Source organism: Micropterus salmoides, unplaced genomic scaffold, assembly GCF_014851395.1.
Source record: "Micropterus salmoides isolate LMB-PRFRI ecotype aquatic unplaced genomic scaffold, ASM1485139v1 Ms_hic_scaffold_3, whole genome shotgun sequence".
In the NCBI taxonomy this organism is placed as follows: domain Eukaryota; kingdom Metazoa; phylum Chordata; class Actinopteri; order Centrarchiformes; family Centrarchidae; genus Micropterus; species Micropterus salmoides.
The window spans coordinates 24,365,155-24,386,479 of record NW_024042261.1 but is presented as its reverse complement, the minus strand read 5'-3'; the positions used below and the strand labels follow the sequence as shown (position 1 = coordinate 24,386,479).

At 40.1% G+C, this 21,325-nt stretch overlaps 1 protein-coding gene across 1 annotated transcript; it reads left to right on the top strand.

The window, feature by feature from the left end:
- The first annotated feature begins 8,301 nt into the window (after nucleotides 1-8,301).
- Nucleotides 8,302-20,551, top strand: rab4b (RAB4B, member RAS oncogene family). Its single transcript, XM_038692847.1, has 8 exons — nucleotides 8,302-8,481; nucleotides 12,318-12,398; nucleotides 14,256-14,370; nucleotides 14,671-14,733; nucleotides 16,893-17,047; nucleotides 17,465-17,560; nucleotides 17,759-17,933; nucleotides 18,073-20,551. Exons 1-7 carry the CDS (start codon nucleotides 8,466-8,468, stop codon nucleotides 17,872-17,874), a joined length of 642 nt encoding a protein of 213 aa, XP_038548775.1. The 5' UTR covers nucleotides 8,302-8,465; the 3' UTR covers nucleotides 17,875-17,933; nucleotides 18,073-20,551.
- The last annotated feature ends 774 nt before the right edge of the window (nucleotides 20,552-21,325 follow it).

The window sequence follows — 21,325 nt, the reverse complement described above, 5'->3', positions numbered from 1 at the left end:
GAGAGGGAGATGATGAAAAGGTGGTTAAAGAGAGGAGGTTCAGCAAACACACAGAGGCACACTCCTGCTGGAAATGAGAGACAGTTTTGTTTGCACAGACCCCATCATTTGAGGTGAGCACAGATTGGAAGAGAGAGGACATAAGGACAGAGCTGCAGCTGGACTTGTCATCGCCACCTCACCACAACAAGGTGTTCTTATCCTTAGCTGACCTTGGAGAAGTGATCCATGCTATTATATGATTTTGTTTAGACTGTTTTAATTCCACAGACCTACTTCTGTCCCACTGAGGAATCCCATTCACTGTCAAAAACATATCAAGACTAAAACTAAAACCTATAGAAGTCACAACAATATAACTAAAGTTTTTGGCCTTAATACACTGTTTCAGTTAAAAAAAATTAAGTCATATATTAATAAAATTGACTCTTAAGGAAGGGACTTTTAAAGTGAGTTAAAGTGGCTATAATTAATATTTCGATATTAACAATCAATCAGTTGTCTTTTTGACATTTACAAGTACGCGGGCTACTTGAACCCACAGACAGCTAAACAGCAAAAATAGGCAACTCTTTGCTAACAATCTATTGACTTAAAGGTGGTCCTATATCTGTGTTGTGTTCAAAGGTTATTCCTGCAGCTCCAAAGTGTCGAAAAATCTTATTGTAGATATATTGAAGATTTAAATAAAAGTGTTCATCCTCTGCAGTGTGTTCTAATAAATCACATATCATAAAGTAAAAATCATTTCATTTTTTATTGTTTTATTTCTCTAGTGTTCTGTAAAATACAGTAGTTGTGTTCCCTTCCTATTGGGGAATTATGTCTCTGCATGTTCTTTCATCTTGACTTTTGCTGTTTATGTGGGGAGATAGTGTATACATGAGTGAAGAACAACTTTGAGAATAGAAAATGTACATTATTGTAATTTAACATCTATTCATGTGTTAGGTCTATTGACAAGAATGTCATACAGTATGTCATAGACCAGACATAGTGTACATTCCTCTGCGTGAGAAGAGTGGAAAAGAGAGCGGCAGCATTCTGACAGGCAGGGCTGAGTTTGGATTTGGAGTTTTTCAAGGGATGTGGGATGGGAACACAATTAGAGGAGCTTAAAGGAAGGCAGTGGTGAGAGCAGAGCGGTGGGGAGAGGATGAGGGTGAGCCACACTCACCTGCAAGAGCGGTCTGACCAAAGCCACAGGTGTTGCACGCCTGGGCCTTTGGATGTCCCCATTAGCCACATAGATTAACCCGCCTAACTGAGGTCAATGACCCTCTCTCCTGTTACAATATAGAGGGGGGATTTTGTGGGGTGGAATTAGGTCACATTAGCAGGTTCAGCTCCTCTTTTAAGTTTACATGTAGGGCTGAAACTAATATCAATTTTTTTTTCTTTTGATGAAGCTATCTTTCCGTAATATATATAAAAATAGGGAAAAATGCCCATCGAACTGTCCCACAAATCAAGGTTGCAAATCCCAAAGACATGCAATTTACAATGAAACTGTTGAAACATTTAAAAAGCTGGAACCAGCATTTAATCGGCACATTTGCTTGCTAATCAACTAACCTATTGTTTCAGCACAAATTACATTTTAAATGGTACCTTACTTTGCTAGTTTACTTGTTTGTTTCATTTAATAATTTTGAACCATTGCAAAACCAGCTGTATGTCTACTGTGTTCACCATATTATTTGTGCACTGGTATAGAATTACAATGAAAATCCATCCATCGTCAACCGCTTATCCTGCGTACAGGGCCGCGGGTACGATGAAAATAGACTCCGCAATTGAATAAAGGACTCTTCTATGGTGAATAATTCCAGTACAAGTATTCCGGCTTTTGAGACACAGAGAGGATGTGCACAGACATCTCATTGGTTTGTGGATATATGGGTGTTCAGTGATGTCATCCATCATGGCCCCTGACATCATCCTTAGGGGGCGACTGTTTTCCCTCACTGACACTTTGCTGCAGGGCTGGACAGGGGCATGCATGAACTTGAAAGAGCACACAAATGAACACCACAACTTGGAGAAGGACTCCTGTTCGCATACACACTTTTGGATTTCATTACAGACAAGTTCCACTGACCAAGATTGTGCCTGTTGTTCTAGGCTTTACCATATGAATCAACTTCGTTTAGGATCTGTTTTAACAGATAGATGTTTTTTTCATGTAAGAAAGAATGTTCATTTAAGAATTCTCTACATAATTATCTCCTCATGAAGGGATTTATGTATGTGTATGAATGTATTTGTATTTACTTGACACATATAGTAGCTAACCAAACAAGTTACCTTTATAACGAAGTGAGAGAATCAAATAATTATCTACATGAAGAGGATACAGTCGCAGGCTTTTTGACAGGTGTGAGAGAAAGACAGTGAAGGGTTTGGCATATGTTTATGCCTGAGGGAGGTATATGAGCCTGCTGTGAGAACAGGAGAGATAACCTCTGAGATAGGAGAGTTAGTAGCAAAGAAAGCAATTCAGGGAAGGAAGAGATAACATCAAAGCCACAGATTAAGTAACTAATAACTAGGCTGTGATGTTTTAAAGTTTTTTTTGATACTATGTATGCACTGAGTCGAGATAGTAGGTAATGAAGCTTTGTGGACAGCAGGGATTTCCTCCCACCTCTGCACAAACACACAGCGGTACAATGTAAAGGAAAGAGCCTTTTCTTCCCAGCAAGCATCAGCCTTTGTGTACGTGCAGTCTGGCATGTTCCTTGATGTTGTCTGCAGGGGTCTTTTCAGTTAAGTGTGTGTTGAAAGATGAACTGACAATCCCATTTGCAGAATAGGCTTTAAATGAAGAAATATGAGTTATTCTTTTTATTTGTAGTTCCTGGAGCTGAAAAGCGAGCAAGCACTGGCAGTCAGTTACAGAAGTGAGGAGGTGTTGCGCCTCCGTCCATCCTTTCACTTTTTACCCCCGGACCTGCAAGATGATCTTTACAGCAGATCTGTATGAATTCCACACATTGTGAATGACATCATGCAAGGATTCCTTAACAAGTTACATCCAGCATGCATGCGAGCAGATGATAAGACCTTCCATATGTCAATATGTGTCATAACATGGGGCAAGAGACTGTGGTTGATTATCTTAATGGGGGCCAAGATGAAGACAAGACAGAACAAATCAGGGCATGTTGCTGATTGAAATATTATGTGGTTATGTTTTTCCCCCTTATGATTTCAGCAATATCATTTGGCTGATGATGCCAAGCTTTTACACAACTGACCGATGCAACATGTGAATACATAGGGAGAATAAATTTGAACAACAGGAACCCATAGCAGTAACATGCTGAGAAAGCCTATGTTGTATTGTCTTCTTTCAGGGTGCCTTCCTCATTGTTCCCGTTCCCTCTTGCAGCAAAGCATTGTCTCGCGCCCCAACTAAAGTCTTCTACAGTGGTCTTTTTGACTTTCAGGTTTTATTTTGACATGAAAAATTCATTTTATTCAGACATAGAATGAAATGTTTGTACACTTTAGAACAGAGAACTGAGTGTGACGATTTATCAATGAAAGGTTAAGGAAACTTAAAAGAAGCCTGATATATTAACAGAACATTACAAGCTTCCCAAGATGAATATTTTTCCAGTCCAGGCCATTTTCACAGCAGATATTTTGACTCGTGATAGAAGAAAAAGCACAGGTGTATAATAAGATTGACGATAGCTTTGTTGTGTCCGAGTCTGAGTAAGCCATGACAGTGTGACAGTGAGCCCAAAACGGATACCTGAAACTGAAGCAGATAAATGGAATTCAGCCATCATTCATTTTATTATTTACACTTTTTGCTACTGCCTATTGTTGTAGTCTAAGACAAGGCTTAATTTTCGGGAAAACTGGCAATTCAGAATAAGGTGCAGAGGTGTAGGATGTCCGTCGGTTTGAAGATGTTTCTTTTACACATTTTTCTTCCATGTAAAATGTTTTTGTTGCATCGCAAAAAAAAACCCAACATGAAATCTTCCAGCCTACTCCAACATCCCTAATTGGCTGCCCTCCTTTTCTCCTCCAGGCTGTGGTGTCATGGTGTGAAAAGCGGAAGGAGAACAGAAGTGGTGGTGTGGAGGCAAAGAGAGGTGAGTTTCAGCTAAGATATTGATCTGCCACTGGACAGGTCAGCAGGATTCTTTCCACTAACACAGTCCACACACTTAACCTCTGATCTCCCATGACCCCTTCTTCAGCTTAAATGGGCCCCTTCTCACTGGTTGAATATCCTAATATCTACCTATCTATCTATCTATCTATCTATCTATCTATCTATCTATCTATCTATCTATCTATCTATCTATCTATCTATCTATCTATCGTTGCAACAAACCCTACGATCAATCGATCGATCGTAGAATTTGTTGCAGGGCTGATATATTAAATTGCATTAGTTTTAATTGGGTGAATCTAATAAACTGGCAACTGAGCGTGTTTCAAATATCTTTGATGGATAAACTAGGTGAATTTGACTGAATGGGTCCTAAAGCCAACTCATGTGGAATGGATTTACTATGTGAATGTCAAATCTGCACAGCATTGATGTTTGTCCTCTTCACATCTCCCAAGAATACAACCAGTTCAGAGGAGATTTGGAGTGACAACGATTACAATAACAATTAAATGGAGCCAAGAGATCTACTCATAATATCCACGTTAGCCCAAGTAACCAAAACTGAGTTTGTTGAAGTGAATCAGTGATCCTAAACCTTTTAGGAAGGAGTAAAGCTTTTAGGAAGCACAAACACAAGCTGCCAACAACACGGACAGAGAAACTCTGCTTTCAGCTTATATGACATGATTACACCACCTTAAAGTCGACCGTTATTCATTGGTAATCAAAAAAGTGGGCAGAGCTTCGACAGCCTTAACGCAAAGGGTGTGTTGAATATTTGTTGCAGCAAGCAGAGTATGTCATGTGTGAATGTAGCGGAACAAATGACCTGCCTGATCTAGCTGGCAGGCTTTGCTCCATTAAATTTTAACCTTTTAGCATCACTGTGGCTCCTAGGGCTGTGGTTGTTATGAGAAGCCTGGGTTGCTGCTGTTTTGGGTTTACTTGGACCCTTGAACTCATTGACATTCTTCTGCTCCTTTGGAACTTGGTCTCACTTCTATGCTTCTTTGTGGCCACCTACAGAGTGGACTTACAATAAGCGGATTGGAAGATAATGCTTTCCTGAATCTTCAGTTGAGTCTGTAGTTGTGTGCCGTACTGAATCTGAAAGATATGAATTTCTTTTTTATAAGATGCATTTATCAAAATTCTCACGTAGGTAAATGAATGTCCTTCTCTGCCAAGTGAAAACCAATAGGTTTGTGGGTCTCTGGGTAGGTTGTGAGGCCTTCGTTCAATTTTAGATCATCTCTCCACAACAGCTTGTCTGCTGTTGCCTTAAAGGAAGTTCCCTTTTAGAGTGTAACCTTCACGTCAAAATGACTTCTTGCTGCTGGGGAAATGGTAGAGTTCTTGTGAACACTTGCTAGGCCACCATGCTCTACCAAGATTGAACTCCTCAACAATATGCAGTCTTTTTGAGGGAAAACCTTTACAGTAATACCGTCTACACTTGATTTTGCAGCTGTGCAACATGTAAATATTATTGCAAAGTTTGAAATTTGTTCTCTTTTATTCCAGTAAGAAGTGTCAGAACACAGAGGTGTTTAATCTTTATAGAAAATATAAAGAAGCTAATCTGAGCAAAAAAATGTTAAATAAGATAAGGCTCCAGCCTCGTCGTGACCCTGAAGAACAGCTAATGGATGGATGGATGGATGGAGAATAAATGACACTATTATCAGTATGATGTATGCATGACAAGATAGCCACTCTTATTGCCATAAATAAAATGCAGTACAGTAGGCTGTAATCTATTTATTGCTGACTGTAGGGGATTCACAGCATTACACCTCTTTGTTAACGTGTGGCTCTCATTCCCTTTACTTTCAAATATCCTGGGGTTTCGGCTCTAATGTGTGGCGACCTAGTAGGAGTTTACTGACTTAGGCAGTGCAGAGTGAAGTGACAGAAACTGTGGTGTATGCCCTGGCGTACAAACAAACAGTTGCACAAGCGCTACTCTGCAGAGCAACATGCACATAAATACACCCCCTCAGTCTGAATCAGGGCTGTACTGTTCGTTCTCCACTCCAACATACATAACAGTCTGAGAGCCTCATTCAGCAGCCACAGTGCCTCCATAGGGGAGGTCTGTCAGCTCGAGTAATTACTTTCTGCCTTTACAGAATTCTTGTGCTTGTTTCAACTCATTAATGCATCCACACCTTATGGCTATGTTTATACCACTGTGTGTCTTAATAGCCCTTACTTCATAGAATGCCTTTGTGTCTGTATATAAAACAGCAGGCTGTCAGGCATCCCTCTGTTTTACTGTACGGCCAGTGACTCATGTTGTGACAAACACCTTGATATTTTCAGCGATGCCAGCCAGCCGCAGAGCTCACCTGTCTGAAGATGTGATTCACTCATATTATCCTCAGGAAAGTAACTCATTGTTTGTTGTAAACATTGTGAGTATTGTTGGGTTTATGAGGGGCTTCCCCCAATGTGCTCATCGTGAACACACTTGTTTTGATCTCTGATGGGCCACAAAAGAGATCCTATTTCTGTTTCTACACCCCCCTCTCCATCATGGATATTTGCTGTTTGGCATCTTTCTAAAAGCATGGGAATCCAGCAGGCCTCTCTGCTGTTTGCCTGAACTGTTAGTAACAGGATAGTCCAAGGTTAAAATCCCCAAACAACCCACACACAGACACACGCAAGCACCTTGTTTGCCTTGCAGTCCAAACAAATACCTGCTCTGATGATGATACCTGCAATGGGCGAGAGGACAAGAAAGAAGACGAGAAACAAAAACACAATGCGCATTGAGACAACCTCAAAGGTAAGCAGAGCACCTAACGGAAGCAAAAAAACATCCCTCTTTTCTTTCTGCCCGCTGCACACCTTTGAGGCCAGTCTTTCTTGTAGCCCACCTTAGGAAAACATCCGTGCCCCCACACGACGCTGAGCCTTGTGTTTCCTTCTGTCTTTAATCTTAGTGAAAAGAGCTTTTAACAAGGCTGGGGAGGATGAGTGGATCTGTCAAAGCAGAACAAAGACAGGGAGGAACTAGGACAGATAGCAGAGTGGAAGGCTCTGCAATTTATCACCTGTTGCCCTTGGGCGGCCCTGCACTCCACACCCTGGGCTCTGTGTGAGTGTGCGTGTATATGTATGCAGGTATGGAAAGGTGATGAATGAATAAGCAAAGAACAAGAAAACATTCCTCATTCCTCTAAAAAAGAACTCAAAAGACTTTGAGCAATTATTTCCAGGGGAAAGTAGTAATCTGCTTGCTTACACTACATTTATGGGGGAGGGGGGGGGGGTGTCTAGACAACTCTGCTTTCTCTAGAACAGTGGTTCTCAAACTTTTTAACATCACGGACCCCTAAACTCACACAAATTAGACCACAGACCCCCATTTAATAATATTTTCTCGTCTGATAGGATTTGGCTTTTAGAAGTTTTATTACAGAAAGTGTGACCAAAACAGTCATTGTGTTACTTGGATGGAATTACAGTGAAAATAAATTATTCTCCTTTTTGTTAAACCCTCTCAAGGACCCCCAGGGGTCCCTGGACTCCACTTTGAGAACCACTGCTCTAGAAAAGCCAGTCCTAAAGTCCCTTTATCTTTGCCTGCCATCTTGTGGCTTGCTGTTGCACATGCAGACATACAGTATATAACTTCAGAAATACAGTATCAATATGTTGAATTTTAAAACGTAATATAAATAACAGAATCATCAACACAACCTGACTGGACTAGCATTTTTCTGAATAAAAACTGCTTTGATTCAAACTCTTCCTTGCTTAGCTAAAGCTTTCTTTTCAGCACTGAAAATGACTTGACAGCAAAACAAAATAGGAACCTTAGTACAAAAACCTTTTGGTATCTTTTGCTTTATTTAGAAATTGACAGCAACACATTTTTGACAGCCTTAAGAATACAAGTGCGACTTTAATGATACAGAAATGAAACAGCTAATTTGATAAAATGTTCTGTTTGATCTATATGGATGTTACCGGTATTTCTGACACATAGTCAAAAATATCAGGCATGTACAAATAACAACCCATCAAAGTTATGTGATTAAAAAGAAAACCCAACTTTTCCCACTACTTTGTCATGTTTACTCAAAATTCCTACATGGCCAACAACACGCGAAGGCAACTCTAGACGACTAATGACGTAGCACGCAGCCGCCGTACTTGGTTGTGGTCGGAGCGAAAAAGCTAGGAAGGAAAGGAAACATCTAGCATCGTAGATAAACACCCTATAGAGGTGTGAACCCATCGAACACACAGCTGTCCCAATACCACGAGAACAGTAAAAAGGCCAGCTTGAGTCCTTCATACAGCGAGGGTCAACATGTCCGAGACATACGGTACGTTTGTCCAGGGCGGAAGACTGTAATTCCACGCTTGCTAACCTAACGTTAGCTGTTAACGTTAACTTATACACTGCTGCTCCGTGGTGTGATGTGACAGACTGGCTCGTTATAGCAACGTTGCTAGTTAGCTAGCTACACGGTTAGCTTAGTTTGGCTGCCACCTCACTGTCTGTCTATGGGTTTTAATATTGATAACCAACGTTTCCTGCTGATATTTCATTCAAAGAAAGTGGTATAGTTTAAGTGCTTCGTGTGCTTGAGCTGGCGCCTCTGTCCTACGTTGGCGGAGTGCATTGCTTCCTTAAACGGGTTAGTAACGTTAGCAAACAGATGGTAATACATCTCCACGTAAAAGTTGGCCAAACTTGAGACACGAAGCTACAGTAACGTGTCGATACATGTAGAATGCGTTTGTAGACGCTGAGGTAATCTGAGCTGGGATTTCAAGCAGATTGGGTGACCTTGCAAGCTGCAAGAATGTTGCATTCAGTCTTACAGTGTTGTGTATTTTTAAGTTACTTTAGAGGTAGCTATTTGCTACTATGCTATATGAGGAAGTAAGATAGCTGTGGTTTATAATCCATTGGTTACCTGCAGATCAGCTGCTGTCAGGTGTGTCAGTGGTCTCTACCACATCTACTCCCATCCTGAAACCAAGTAGCTTCACTTCTGTCTGTACTTTCAGACAGTCTACATTACAAGTTACATTTTTTCTCAGTCGCTTTGGTACGGTTGTCCTGTCATCCTTAACATTTGCAAAACAGTTAATGCATTTCTTGAAACAATTCGTTCAGACAGAACCACAAAATGGATTACCTGCAAAAGACCAACTTGCACAAAATCCTTTGTTTATCACTCAGATTGTATTTATAAATACCTATGTCAGTGAACATGTCAGCGCTATCAGGATGACAAGTCCTTGTGTCATTGTTTACAGAAAAGATAGTCAAAAGCCTCAGCCATGTTGTCAATACAGCAATGTTCTGGAAGTAGTTTCTGATAAAAAACTATGGCTAAGGTTTTGATGACAGTGGTTGAAAATACACAAGGCTGGTGTTGTGCTCTGTCTATATATGCCTGCCAATTAAAGGTTCACTTCTGAGCTATTTTAGAGAACTTGTTGATCATTGGTAGATCTAACGCTTCACACATTCTCCTTCATTATCTCAGAGAGTATAGATTCATCTGAAAGCAATTCATCAATTCAGGACACATTTACATAAGTTTAATAGAAATGTATAGAAAAGACGAGTGGCACATTATGACAACTTGTTCAAACTTTTTGTATGTAATAACTTATGCAATGAATGAATGCCTAGAGGTTTTGGACATTTTGGAAAGACTGTTCAACAGAGAACCAGTATAATACATTTTAAACAACATGACATAAGCAATTGATAACGTAGGAAAGACCAGACAATTGTACGTAATCATTTGCATGAATGTGCCAACGCATTTGCAATTTGTTGAAAATAATAAGAAATTGCTTTTTGATGAGCACAAGTGACTAGATGATGTGGAGGTAGAACAAGGAGTTTTAAATTTTTCAATTCTGATCTGAGAAATGTACCAAAGCGGCTGAGGAAAAACTGTCTGCAAGCATTGACATTATGGCTGACCACCAGTACTACTGACTGTTATTATTATATGATGCATAAGTTCCTTTGCTTGATAGTATCAGTAGCACAATAGGCCTGACACAGTAGACCCAGTTGTTTTGAAATGGCGCACCAGCATCCTTTGTTGTACTCTCACACACGCTCTCTCTCCCAGCTGTTTCTACTTGGACCCTGTCTCCAGCATTCCCTGTATGAAAAATGTATCCCAGCAGGTAGTATTTAAGTAGTGCCAGCGCTAATGGTAGCTATAATAGCCTTTTTATTGATTTCTGTCTGTCTTCCGTGCTGTCTCCTCTCCTGGAGGGCTGGTGGTGGAATTGCCAAAAAGTATTATGAATACAATAAGTACAGGACCAGGTTAAATGTTTCATTAATTTTGTCTTTGGTCAGTATGGGACGCTTTCATTAGTTTTGCTTGTAAAGTTACTGAATGTGATTTATATAAGAAAAATAGAAAATATTTTTCTGGCAGTTTTTAAAAAGCAGTAAACTGGGAGCAGAGTTATTGTAAATTAAATTATTAGATGAAAAAATGATTTTAAAGCTAACCTATTCCCATGGTCCATGTGGCTCCATGTAGGCAATATGTGAATAGATACTAGATAATAGAAAAAAACAAACACACTTGTGTTGCTTGGCATTTATTTTGGCCATTGTTGTTACACTTGACATTTTGTGTATCATATTTTATTACTAGTGAAATTTAATCTAATCTCGGAGTACACAGATGCAGGAAGGCAACCATCTCATGCAGTGCACACGCCCTGCGCACTTTGTCAGTAGATAAAAGGATACATAAACCGTAGGTAGATCTGGGCCTGCGTGTGTTAAGTGTTGTCACAGTGTACGTTAATGCAGATAACAGTGTTAGTCTGTTACCTCATGTTATTTAATATAGATGTTTAAAGAATACAAGAGCCTGAAAGGCTGCTGGTGAGAGGGTAGCACCACATTCCTCTCTCCCCATTGCTATGACACATTGACAGCTTGATTGTTGTATGCAGATCTCGCATGGGAATATGTGATGTCTAGGAAGATGTTGAAAAGCTGAGGCAAGCTTTTAAAACAGAGCTGTTAGCTTTTGATTCTGTCAGTTCTGCTGTCACGACTAGTGACAATGTGTGCTTGAGATGTAACGCTGACTGCTGTTGCAGAAGGAAACTGTAGGCTAAATGCTTGTAAGCACCTTCGCTTTGCTTTAGCAGTTCTGTTACCGTGAATTTGACCTCTAGCTTGTGTTGCCTGAGAAAACACCCGCTTCAACAAACAAAGGTGCACCATAAACTGGGCTGGCAGCGGTGGTGGTGTGTTGACCGATAAAGGTGGCTCCAAGAGCACTATCATAATAAGTTTAAATGTCACACAGCAGCCAAAGATCAATTTAATCCGCTTCTGTTATTTTTTTTATAACTATGGTTTCTGTTGACCTCGTGGAGCTCAATACTTACAGGATTTTCACCTGGCTGGTAATCTCACCAGTAGTCATTAATCATTTGCCAGGCCAGCACTTCTGCCAGCACAACCAGCGCTTAAAGCTTAAACCGAAATTGCACACTGTCTGACAGACTCTAAGTGAAGCAGGCTCTCTGGAGGAGAGTTTGCAATCATTATTTGCTCTTACCGTCTTGGGAAAACATCATCACTCTCGTGTTTCCTGTTTTTCTTTTACTACCTCTCTATGCATTACTCACAGACTCACTTAAGATTCTGACTCGTATACACCTTTTTATATACAGTCTATGATATACACGCACTTTTCATCTACTCAATCAGCACATGGTTTTGTATCCCATGGGTCTAGTCAAAATGGCAGCACAGCCTACGTATGTAAATGCCCCCTGCACTATCTTGGGTCACAGCACACAAAGGCTGTCTGTACTGCGGATGGCCTCGCATGTCAGGGGCCCCGAGTCATTTGAGCTCTGCATCATCTGCGTGGGCTGGGTAGTATTCTCCAGAGCAAGGGCCCACTCTCCACAACATCTGCACAACCAGCTGGTTGTGGTCATTCAATCCCTGCACAAGTCGGTTAACCCAAGCTATGTTCAATAACTCTTTAGCTTTGGCTTTGCTGTAATGACATGTGTTATTATTACGTATTTGTGTCATGGAGGATCGTCTCTGAGGATGGAAACACAAAGAGCAGCAGGTTCAGATTCTCCCCTGACGTTTGTGTTTCATTGATCTCTACGTCATCTCCTCTGCTTTCAGACTTCCTGTTTAAGTTCCTGGTGATTGGCAGTGCTGGGACGGGGAAATCCTGCCTCCTCCACCAGTTTATTGAAAACAAGTGTAAGTTTTCTCTCATTAAAGCCCATTAGTCACATCAGGCTTGCATAAGAGTGAAAACATAATTGTATTATTACACTCATGGTCATGAAATTAGTGCTGTTGATTTCACATGTTGTTTCATGCAACACACATCAAATAAACCCTCTCGCTCTGCTGTGAGGTTACAAAAGTTCCACTTGAGAAAGTTATTCATTGACTTGAATTGTGTGTCTGTCCAGATTCCTTACATACACAGAAGGTAATTATTGAGCCAGCAAAATATAACACATGTTTTTATACTCTGAAAAAAGTTTCTTCTCAGCCTTGAATTTTATGGGTAAATGGCAATTACATTAAAACATAACGCTTTCCATTAGGGCTGCACGATATTGGAAAAGACTAACATTGCAATATTTTATATTACGATATGAAAAAATAGAGGAATTTTCACCAGATTACTTCAAATGCTCTATTTGAAATGAAATAAGCATCCTAGAATTATTGGGTGACTTGGTAGGTCTGAAGGCTTTTTGAGTGCAAACTATCCTTTCTTGAGCATTAATGCAGTAAACATATTTTTTAACTAAATGATAAAAATAAATTAAAGAGCAGCTATACACCAACCCCCTGAGTGCTTTACAGAAGTTTCTTTTCTTTTTGCAACCAAATCCACAGTTTAGGTGGTTTTCAAGTTGTTGACGACAGCTAAACAACATTGTTATTGCTGGTCGCTGTGCATGCAGAGTCTGCTTGTCGCTCATTAGCAACAAACTTTGTTTATCCAAGAACCATTAAATCGGATTAAATTATGTTACATCAGACAGATTTCTTTTGTAGAAAAGTCATGAAAAATGAGAACCATGCAAGTTTTTCTTTTGTATACATCAGCAAAAAGGTTGAGGGGGTTGAGCTTATTCGACATGCTTGACATTGCATTCTTCTGCGATGTGACTATTTCGCAAGGGCACATTGCGATGGCGATGCTAAAACGATATATTGTGCAGCCCTACTTTCCATATAGTGCAATCAAAAAAACACTAATAATACCTTAAAAATTTACTTGAATATAGAACATACCTCTCTTTTTCAACAAAATCGAACATCATAAACTTCAGATTTATTGCAGGGCTGTTGGATTGCATTAAATTGCACAGGTGTCCCGTATAAACTCGTTCAGTTTGGACTTAAAAACTATAACGATGTAGAGAAGTAAGCTAGCAAGTCAGGGAGCACAGTTGAAAGTGCGCCTGTTGGTTAGATGGAAATGTGTCCTCATAATTTGTCTAGGAAAAAATGCATTATGACATTTAACGACAACAACTGTGCTGAAGTTAGGGCTGGACGATATGGCCAAAAATGTTATCACGATAAAAAGTTTCATATCTTTCAGTATCGATAATTATCACAATGTATCAAATAGTTTTTTCTTTCAAGTTTAAAGGCTGATTTATGCTCCTGAGTGAAAGTTGAAGAAACCTAATGGTTAATTGTGGTTTAAACTTTTCTTTATGGTCAACACTTGATGCCAAACAGTGGATCACATCACAAATCTGAGATAGAACATTCAAAATATTTATGATAAAATCTTTGTCAACAAATATCTTTAAGTAAATTTAATTAAAACCTTTTTCAGTCCTTTTTCCTCAACAGAATAAACATCTTAATAAGAAAAATTAAGTCCTAATTCGTGTATGTTTCAAGTGAATAAAATCAAACATTTATTGAACATTTGTTATATTGTTATTGCAAAAAATTATATTGTGATAATTATTGTTATTGTTTTATTGTCCAGCCCTAGCTGAAGTTAGTTGTTGTGCTGTGCTGTTATCTCACGTTCTGTCCTTGTCCACTGTCTTCTCTCTTGTGTTCCTGTTACAGTTAAACAGGACTCCAACCACACCATCGGCGTGGAGTTTGGTTCCAGAGTGGTCAACGTCGGTGGAAAGACGGTCAAACTGCAAATCTGGGACACCGCTGGGCAGGAGCGATTCCGGTAATAATATTCCCTGCTTTGGGTTTGGCAAACATTTTAGAAATACAAGTAAATCATGAATTATTAAGCAATCATGCTGTCCTTAGGGCACCATCCAGCTTTAAACAGTTACCCCCAGCTGCATGTGGTAATGCCACAGCCTCATACCTGTCAGCAGCTCCATTAGAGTAACTACCTGCCTGGCTGACGATGGCAGCTAAAAGCAAGAGACAGTTTCTCATTCACCTTCCCTAGCCAGATTTCACCAGCTGATATTGTGAATGCATTATTTTAACCAAGATTCCTGCGTTCTCTCCACAGTTCGGTTACACGCAGCTACTACAGAGGAGCAGCTGGGGCGCTTCTCGTCTATGATATTACCAGGTAAAACAGTCACTGCACTTACTGTCCCTCTCTATTTCTACAAATGGTGTGTTTTGTGTAACAGAATCAGAATCAGCTTTATTGCAAGGTATGTGTACACATAAGAGGAATTTGACTCTGGATTGTACAATGCTCACAATGTGCTTACTTATACAATAATACAGTAATAAAATCAAACACAGACTACAGTATAGAATTAATTATCTCAGTTAGAAATGAACATTTATAACTGATGTTCTTCATATTGCGGGATATAGACATAAGCACATTACTTACATTCCTTAAATTTCTCCCAGACAATTCTTCTTCATTAAGTGACAAAAACAAAATATACACAAAACACAACTTCGCAGTTAGAGGAGCACATTACCACACATTCACAGCAATTAACTGTTGAAATGGGATCTGGAATTGAAATTGCAACTGACTGACCCATATTTCACTTTACTTTATTCACTTTATTTTTATGAGCATTCTTTTTAGTCTGTATGGTGTATATAAACTATAATGTGTGCCCATACCGCCTCTAGAAATTTAATGACTATGCACTGGGACCCATACAGGGAGATATGAATACTCGCACACCTATATTTCATAAGCTTTGGGTTGCAATAGAGGGATTGTGACATCAAGATGGAGTGAATGCAGTAATGCAGAGAGACAGGAATGTAATACGGTTTGTGTTTGTAAGAATGTATGGGCTTTTGTGGAGGAAGAGTTGGAGTGGAGAGTGTCAGGAGCTGTAATATAGAAGCATCCTCTGGCAGGCTGCAGCAGCTGGTAAAGCAAAAGTCCATCATAGAAAGTGTCACCTGAGGGGAAAACAGGGAGAGTAGAGGGAGAAAACTTTGGGGGGGGGGGTGGAAAACAAGAGAGTGAGTGGGAGATGGAGACATTTATCACTTTTTCACAGGTGAAAAGCTTAGCAGGAAGATGGACAGGGAAAAAGTTGAGAGAGAGTATCAGATATCAGCTGAGCCGCTTGGTCCCATCAGCTTGAGGCTGAGGAGTGACATCATCCTTTGGCTTGTTTGTTAAGGCAGCTGTTGAACATCATTCAGATCACCTCACTGGCCATGTGTTCCAATGGACACCAGGGTCCTGTCTCCATAGTGACTGGTCACTAAGAAGTTTCTATGAAAGTTATACGACTGCACCAGGTGCAAGGTACAAAGTAGTTTATTTAGCATTATATGACACAAGGTTGTATAACAACAAGAAAGTTTGCAGTCCCTTCATGCTACACACAGAACTTAGAACAGACTGCCGCTCACTGGATATTTTCTCTTTTTCTGACCATTCTCTGTAAACCCTAGAGATGGTTGTGTGTGAAAATCCCAGTAGATCAGCAGTTTCTGAAATACTCAGACCAGCCCGGGATTGTGACATCAAGATGGAGTTAATTAAATCCCCTTTCTTCCCCATTCTGACATTCGGTTTGAAATTCAGCAAGTTGTCTTGAACACATCTACATCCCTAAATGCATTGAGTTGCTGCCATGTCATTGGCTGATTAGCTATTTCTGTTAAGCAATTGAACAGGTGTACCTAATAAATTGGCCGGTGAGTGTATCTACACACAGACTTTACATACACACACATACATGACAGTTGAGTAGTGAAACAGACTAGTTTAACATTTCAGAAGGAATACTTTTGATACTTTTTTGTACTTAGTTACTTTGTAACTTGCTCTGACTAGTAAATAATCAAGTTACAAAGTTAGTCTTTTACTTATTTAATTAGTCATTTACACACATTAGAGTACCTCTCTTTTACCTACCAACCAAACTAAAGTCCTTGTGATACATCTGAGATACTGGTACTTACGATCTGGGCAGCATTTAGAGTATTTTCTCCTTGAACGGAAATAACCTGCTGCTAGTAAGTTTTCAGACTGTGGATGCAAACACAGTTGTGTTTATATTACGCTGGGTGTCTTCATAGGTGGACATGTTCACACGCGTGCCTGTACAGTCCTCGCCAACATCCACAAAATTTGAATGTCACTTGTACCCATGAGGCTATGAAGACAGGGAAAATCATTAGCTTAAAAAAAAATCAAGAGCTTAACGTGTGACAGGTCGAATCTTCACCACCAGCAATAAACTAGCCGTTGTGTCCCCTCTACCTGTCTTTCTTTCCTGTCCTGTCTTACAGTCGGGAGACATATAATGCTCTAACCAACTGGCTGACAGATGCACGGACTCTGGCGAGCCCCAACATTGTTATTATCCTGTGTGGCAACAAGAAAGACCTGGATGCAGACAGAGAGGTGACCTTCCTGGAAGCGTCGCGCTTTGCTCAGGAGAACGGTAACTCATGTTAAATCTAAATCAACGTGGTGGTGATGGTGTAGTGGATGAGATGCGTGCCTTTGGTGTGAGAGACCCGGGTTCAATTCCCCACTGACCCATCCACCATTGTGTCCTTGAGCAAGACACTTAACCCCTAGTTGCTCCAGAGGCGTGCAACCTCTGACATGTATAGCAATTGTAAGTCGCTTTGGATAAAAGCGTCAGCTAAATAAATAAATGTAAAGGTTTTTTAAATCTGCATTACACACATGTCTCTCTCTCTCTTCTTATTCTTATTTCTTTTTGTCTGTCTTATTATGTATGCTTGCTTTTCCTAATGGATGCCTGCCCATCCTGTCTTTTGTTTCTCCTTGTGTCTTTTTTTGTTCTTCTACCTTGAAATGTGTGCTGCTTTTTTTTTTTTTGCCTATGTAGAGCTGATATTCCTGGAAACCAGTGCTCTGACAGGGGAGAATGTCGAGGAAGGATTCCTGAAATGTGCTCGCATCATCCTCAACAAGATAGATTCAGGTACTTTTCTCATTTATTTGTTGAAGAGGTGTGTCTGAGTTGGGCGTTTCTGTGAGAGTAAGCAGACCGTTTGCATATTTGTTTTTTTACTTATGACCTCTGTGCTTTGCTTGAGGGCATGAAGCCCTGTGGATCTGCCTTTAGTCTAGTGTACATGTCTGTGCCTGCTGACATTTGTCATTATGGTTCATTTCAAAGGTGAATTGGATCCAGAGAGGATGGGTTCAGGTATCCAGTATGGAGATGCTTCATTGAGGCAGCTGCGACAGCCGAGAGGCACCACCACACAGAATAAACAGCAGTGTAATTGCTAGGGATCGTCCCCACCCTCACCTCAGCCCACAGGCCCATACAGACAGGACGCCCCCTACAGGTCAGTGGCATGTAGTAACTGCTACTTTTAAATAATAGACTTTACCTGAAATGTGTCTCTAACTTGCCTCAGTATTAGGTATTAATATAAGGGCATGTCAGTGATCACCTTCTCGTCTCCCTTCATTCCCACATCGCAGCTCCAGGTGTTTTTTGGTGTGTGGGACCCTCCTCTCTGCAGTCTCACACACCTCGGATCACCTGGATGAGTGGTCATGAAGATCACTGCAACCCCTCTGCCGCTGTGTCTGGGCAGGGAAATCCCTCAGTGTGAACATGCTCGGATCATAACGAAGAGGAACCCTCTTCTTAAAAAATATGGTTTCTCAGTTAGTTACCGGAAAAGGACGAGTCAAGGGTTGTGTGTATGGGCTGCCCTACTGTTGTTTTATCGCTGTGCTTTTAATTCTGGTTTTAGTAACATCTACATGCTTTCTACGTTTGCACATCATTGTCTGTAAATTATTATTGGTGAATTTTGCGCATATTTATCATTCAGCCTGTCCAGATATCATTCATAATTAGTTTGGTCAGCGCTTTTGAGTTTTAACATTCGTATAGCCCCCATTGATATTTTTTTGCTTTTTATTATCCTTTGAGTCCCTTAACTGTACTTTCCATAAACTCAGCCTGTCATTGATAGTGATAAACAGTCTAAATGTGTCCTCTTATAAGTAAAATAAAGTGAAAAGATTTTGGTTTAGAATCTCTGTAGAAATATGGAAAACCAGGTATAATCCAAATCTTTGTAAAGGTTTCTGCAGTAATTGTTCCCAATCCAAATGGAAGCAGCTAATCGGTGAGTTAAAGTGAAGTTAAGATGTTTAAAGTCATACAGCCCCACATGTAGAGCCCAATTCTTTTAGTCACTCAGAGAAGTGCGTTATATTGAGTCATCTGACTTTTTGGTTTTATTTAAATGCACTATGACATAGTGTTGGCCATAGTAATATACCTGACATTGTGGATCTACAGTATGTTATTCCTGGTCAGCATGTCTGAAATGTCAAAGGGAATGGTCCAGTCACTCCGCTCTACATCCACATAGACGAGCCTGTGGTTCAGGCTTAAAGCACAAAAAAAAGAGATTTTGCTCTTTATTTTCCTCCAAAGTTTCCTCCAAAGTTCCCAAAGTCTCAGTGTCTCTGGTCGTATAAGAGTGGAAGGTTAAGAAAAGACAATCTTTGCAAATCACTCCTCCTGCTGGCACTGTGCTCCATTTTCTTGACCTCCCTTTAATTCATGCTGTACTTAGTATATAAAGGACGTCATAGGAAACCACAGTTGGTTTTGCCTCGGTGCCATGTTTGGGAAACGTTTATACTGCCCACTCAGTTCCCTCATAGAGGCTTAAAGTTCTTAATGTACTTAATCATGCAAGGTTGAGCGCCTTGATAAAAGTCTGCTTTTTAACCTTTCAAGTAGGTTTCACTTCTCTTTGTCAAGTAAAGAAGCAGCTTCAAAATATTATTGAGTTTGCCGAGCCGCCCCAGATGTTTTCTCGTTAGAACAGACCCTGTGTTGCCCCCAGAGAGAAACAGGGAATTTCCACCAAAACGAGGTTTCCTCTTTCCGCACTAACACTGACAGCATGGTTTGTGGTGCTGCTGGAGGAGAATGAGGTTGCGAGCTAATAAGTTAAAAAAATTTAAAAAAAGATCCCTGAACTCTCCCGGCCTACTGTTGAGTCAAAGGCACTGCTTCGGTCTGAACCACTGAGAGCAGGTCACACTGACCCAGCCAAGGGGAGGTCAAAGCAAACTTCCTGCAAAGCCTGTTTCTCAAGTGTTAGCATATGTCTTCCCAGACAAACCTGTGCGTTTTAAGCTCAAGTGAGCAAACACACTTATGGGAAAAAAACATGGTGAGTCGTGCAAAGATGAGATAGTATAGGATATCAAGAGACAGATGGTTCATAAAATATTGGCATTGTGTGATAGTGTGTCTCCTTCTGCAAGTGCACTTTTACTTTTGAATGTTCATGTTTGTTTTTGTTTATATGCTGCAACTATAGAATTGCACATTTTATTTTACTTGAACAGTATACTGTAATAAAGTCTTTTAATTGTAGATGTTATCATTTCTTACTAAATAACAACTGAGAATCTTAACTTTGATTTCCTTGTTTCTGCTGTGACGTGGCAAGGCGGTTGGAGTGGTGATAAGGTCACTGTTGCCTGAGGTTTGATTTCTTTATGGCCCACTGCTGGCGTGAAGGTACCCATGAATGGATGTTGACTTCCTGAGCTGTAGGAGGCCATCAGCAGCAACTCTGATCACTCATTTTCACTCAAGTTGTCGTGGCGATTGAATACTGCTGAATCAGTTATCAGCTCGCATTCATCTGTATGTATTTTTGTAGTTTGTGATGAGCATTCATCAAAACGGCCATATGATAAGCACTTTTCTGACTTCATCCAGTCGGGATTCAATCATGTGATGAAACGCAATCCAACTCAGTTGTTGCTTAGTAACTGTTATATAATCAACCATAAATCCTACTGTACATCTCAAGTAACCTATGCTGTAAATAAGATTTGTCTATTGAGGGTGTGTTGCTCATTGATTGTAATGATTATGCAATTCCCAGTAAACTGCTTGTTTTTTCAGTTAATACCAGTCACCTGTGTCCTGAATGTTAATGTTGATATCTGTGTCTTGTCAGTAGTCTACTGTAGGTTCATGTTAAAGTGGTCCCTTTTAAAGTGCATCAGATCCTTCATAGCCTATAGGTAAATCCCCCCCCATCCTGTGAGCACACATTAAGTTATTACACATCAGGTTTATAGGCAGCTGACTTAACAGACCCTGAAATTCCACAAAAGAATCCATGTACATGATTCATTTGCCTCGTCCTCCGTTCTATAGTCCAATCATTTCTCTCAAAGGCAGTGATGGTGAGGTTAGGATATCAGAGGACTTGTATGATGAAGAGTAAAGGCCCTCTGTGTCCAATTGTCTGGATTTATGTTCTTAGGTCGATGGAGCCATGGCTAGAGTGGTTTAATGTAGCTGAAGTGGATATATTGACAGATTTATTGATCCTAGGCAGGCTGTCAGGATGACCTCATAACCAAGTTGCAGAATTTACTGCGGAAGAGTTGTGACCACTAGATGGTGCTAAAATACAGGACAGAAAAAACCTCCAGTTCCTGTGTTGAAAGACTACTGTGCTAAAAGTTAAGGTTTAGTTCATCATTTTCATTTTTGTTTTGTGAAAAGCAGATGCATACCGATATCTTGTCAAGGCAACAAATGTGTTGAAGAATAATTACAATTTTTTTTTTTTTGGATATTAACAGCATATTTTAAGACTTGTCAATGACAGTAACATCTAGGTGGGAAATGTCAAGATCAACTTTTAATGAGTCCCTTTTCATAGACGATTAATCA

Excerpts from the sequence above, each read along its gene's own strand:
- rab4b (XM_038692847.1), top strand. Across the intron at positions 17,048-17,464 it reads GCGCTTTGCTCAGGAGAACG|AGCTGATATTCCTGGAAACC; the intron begins GTAACTCATGTT and ends TTGCCTATGTAG. Across the intron at positions 17,561-17,758 it reads CCTCAACAAGATAGATTCAG|GTGAATTGGATCCAGAGAGG; the intron begins GTACTTTTCTCA and ends TTCATTTCAAAG.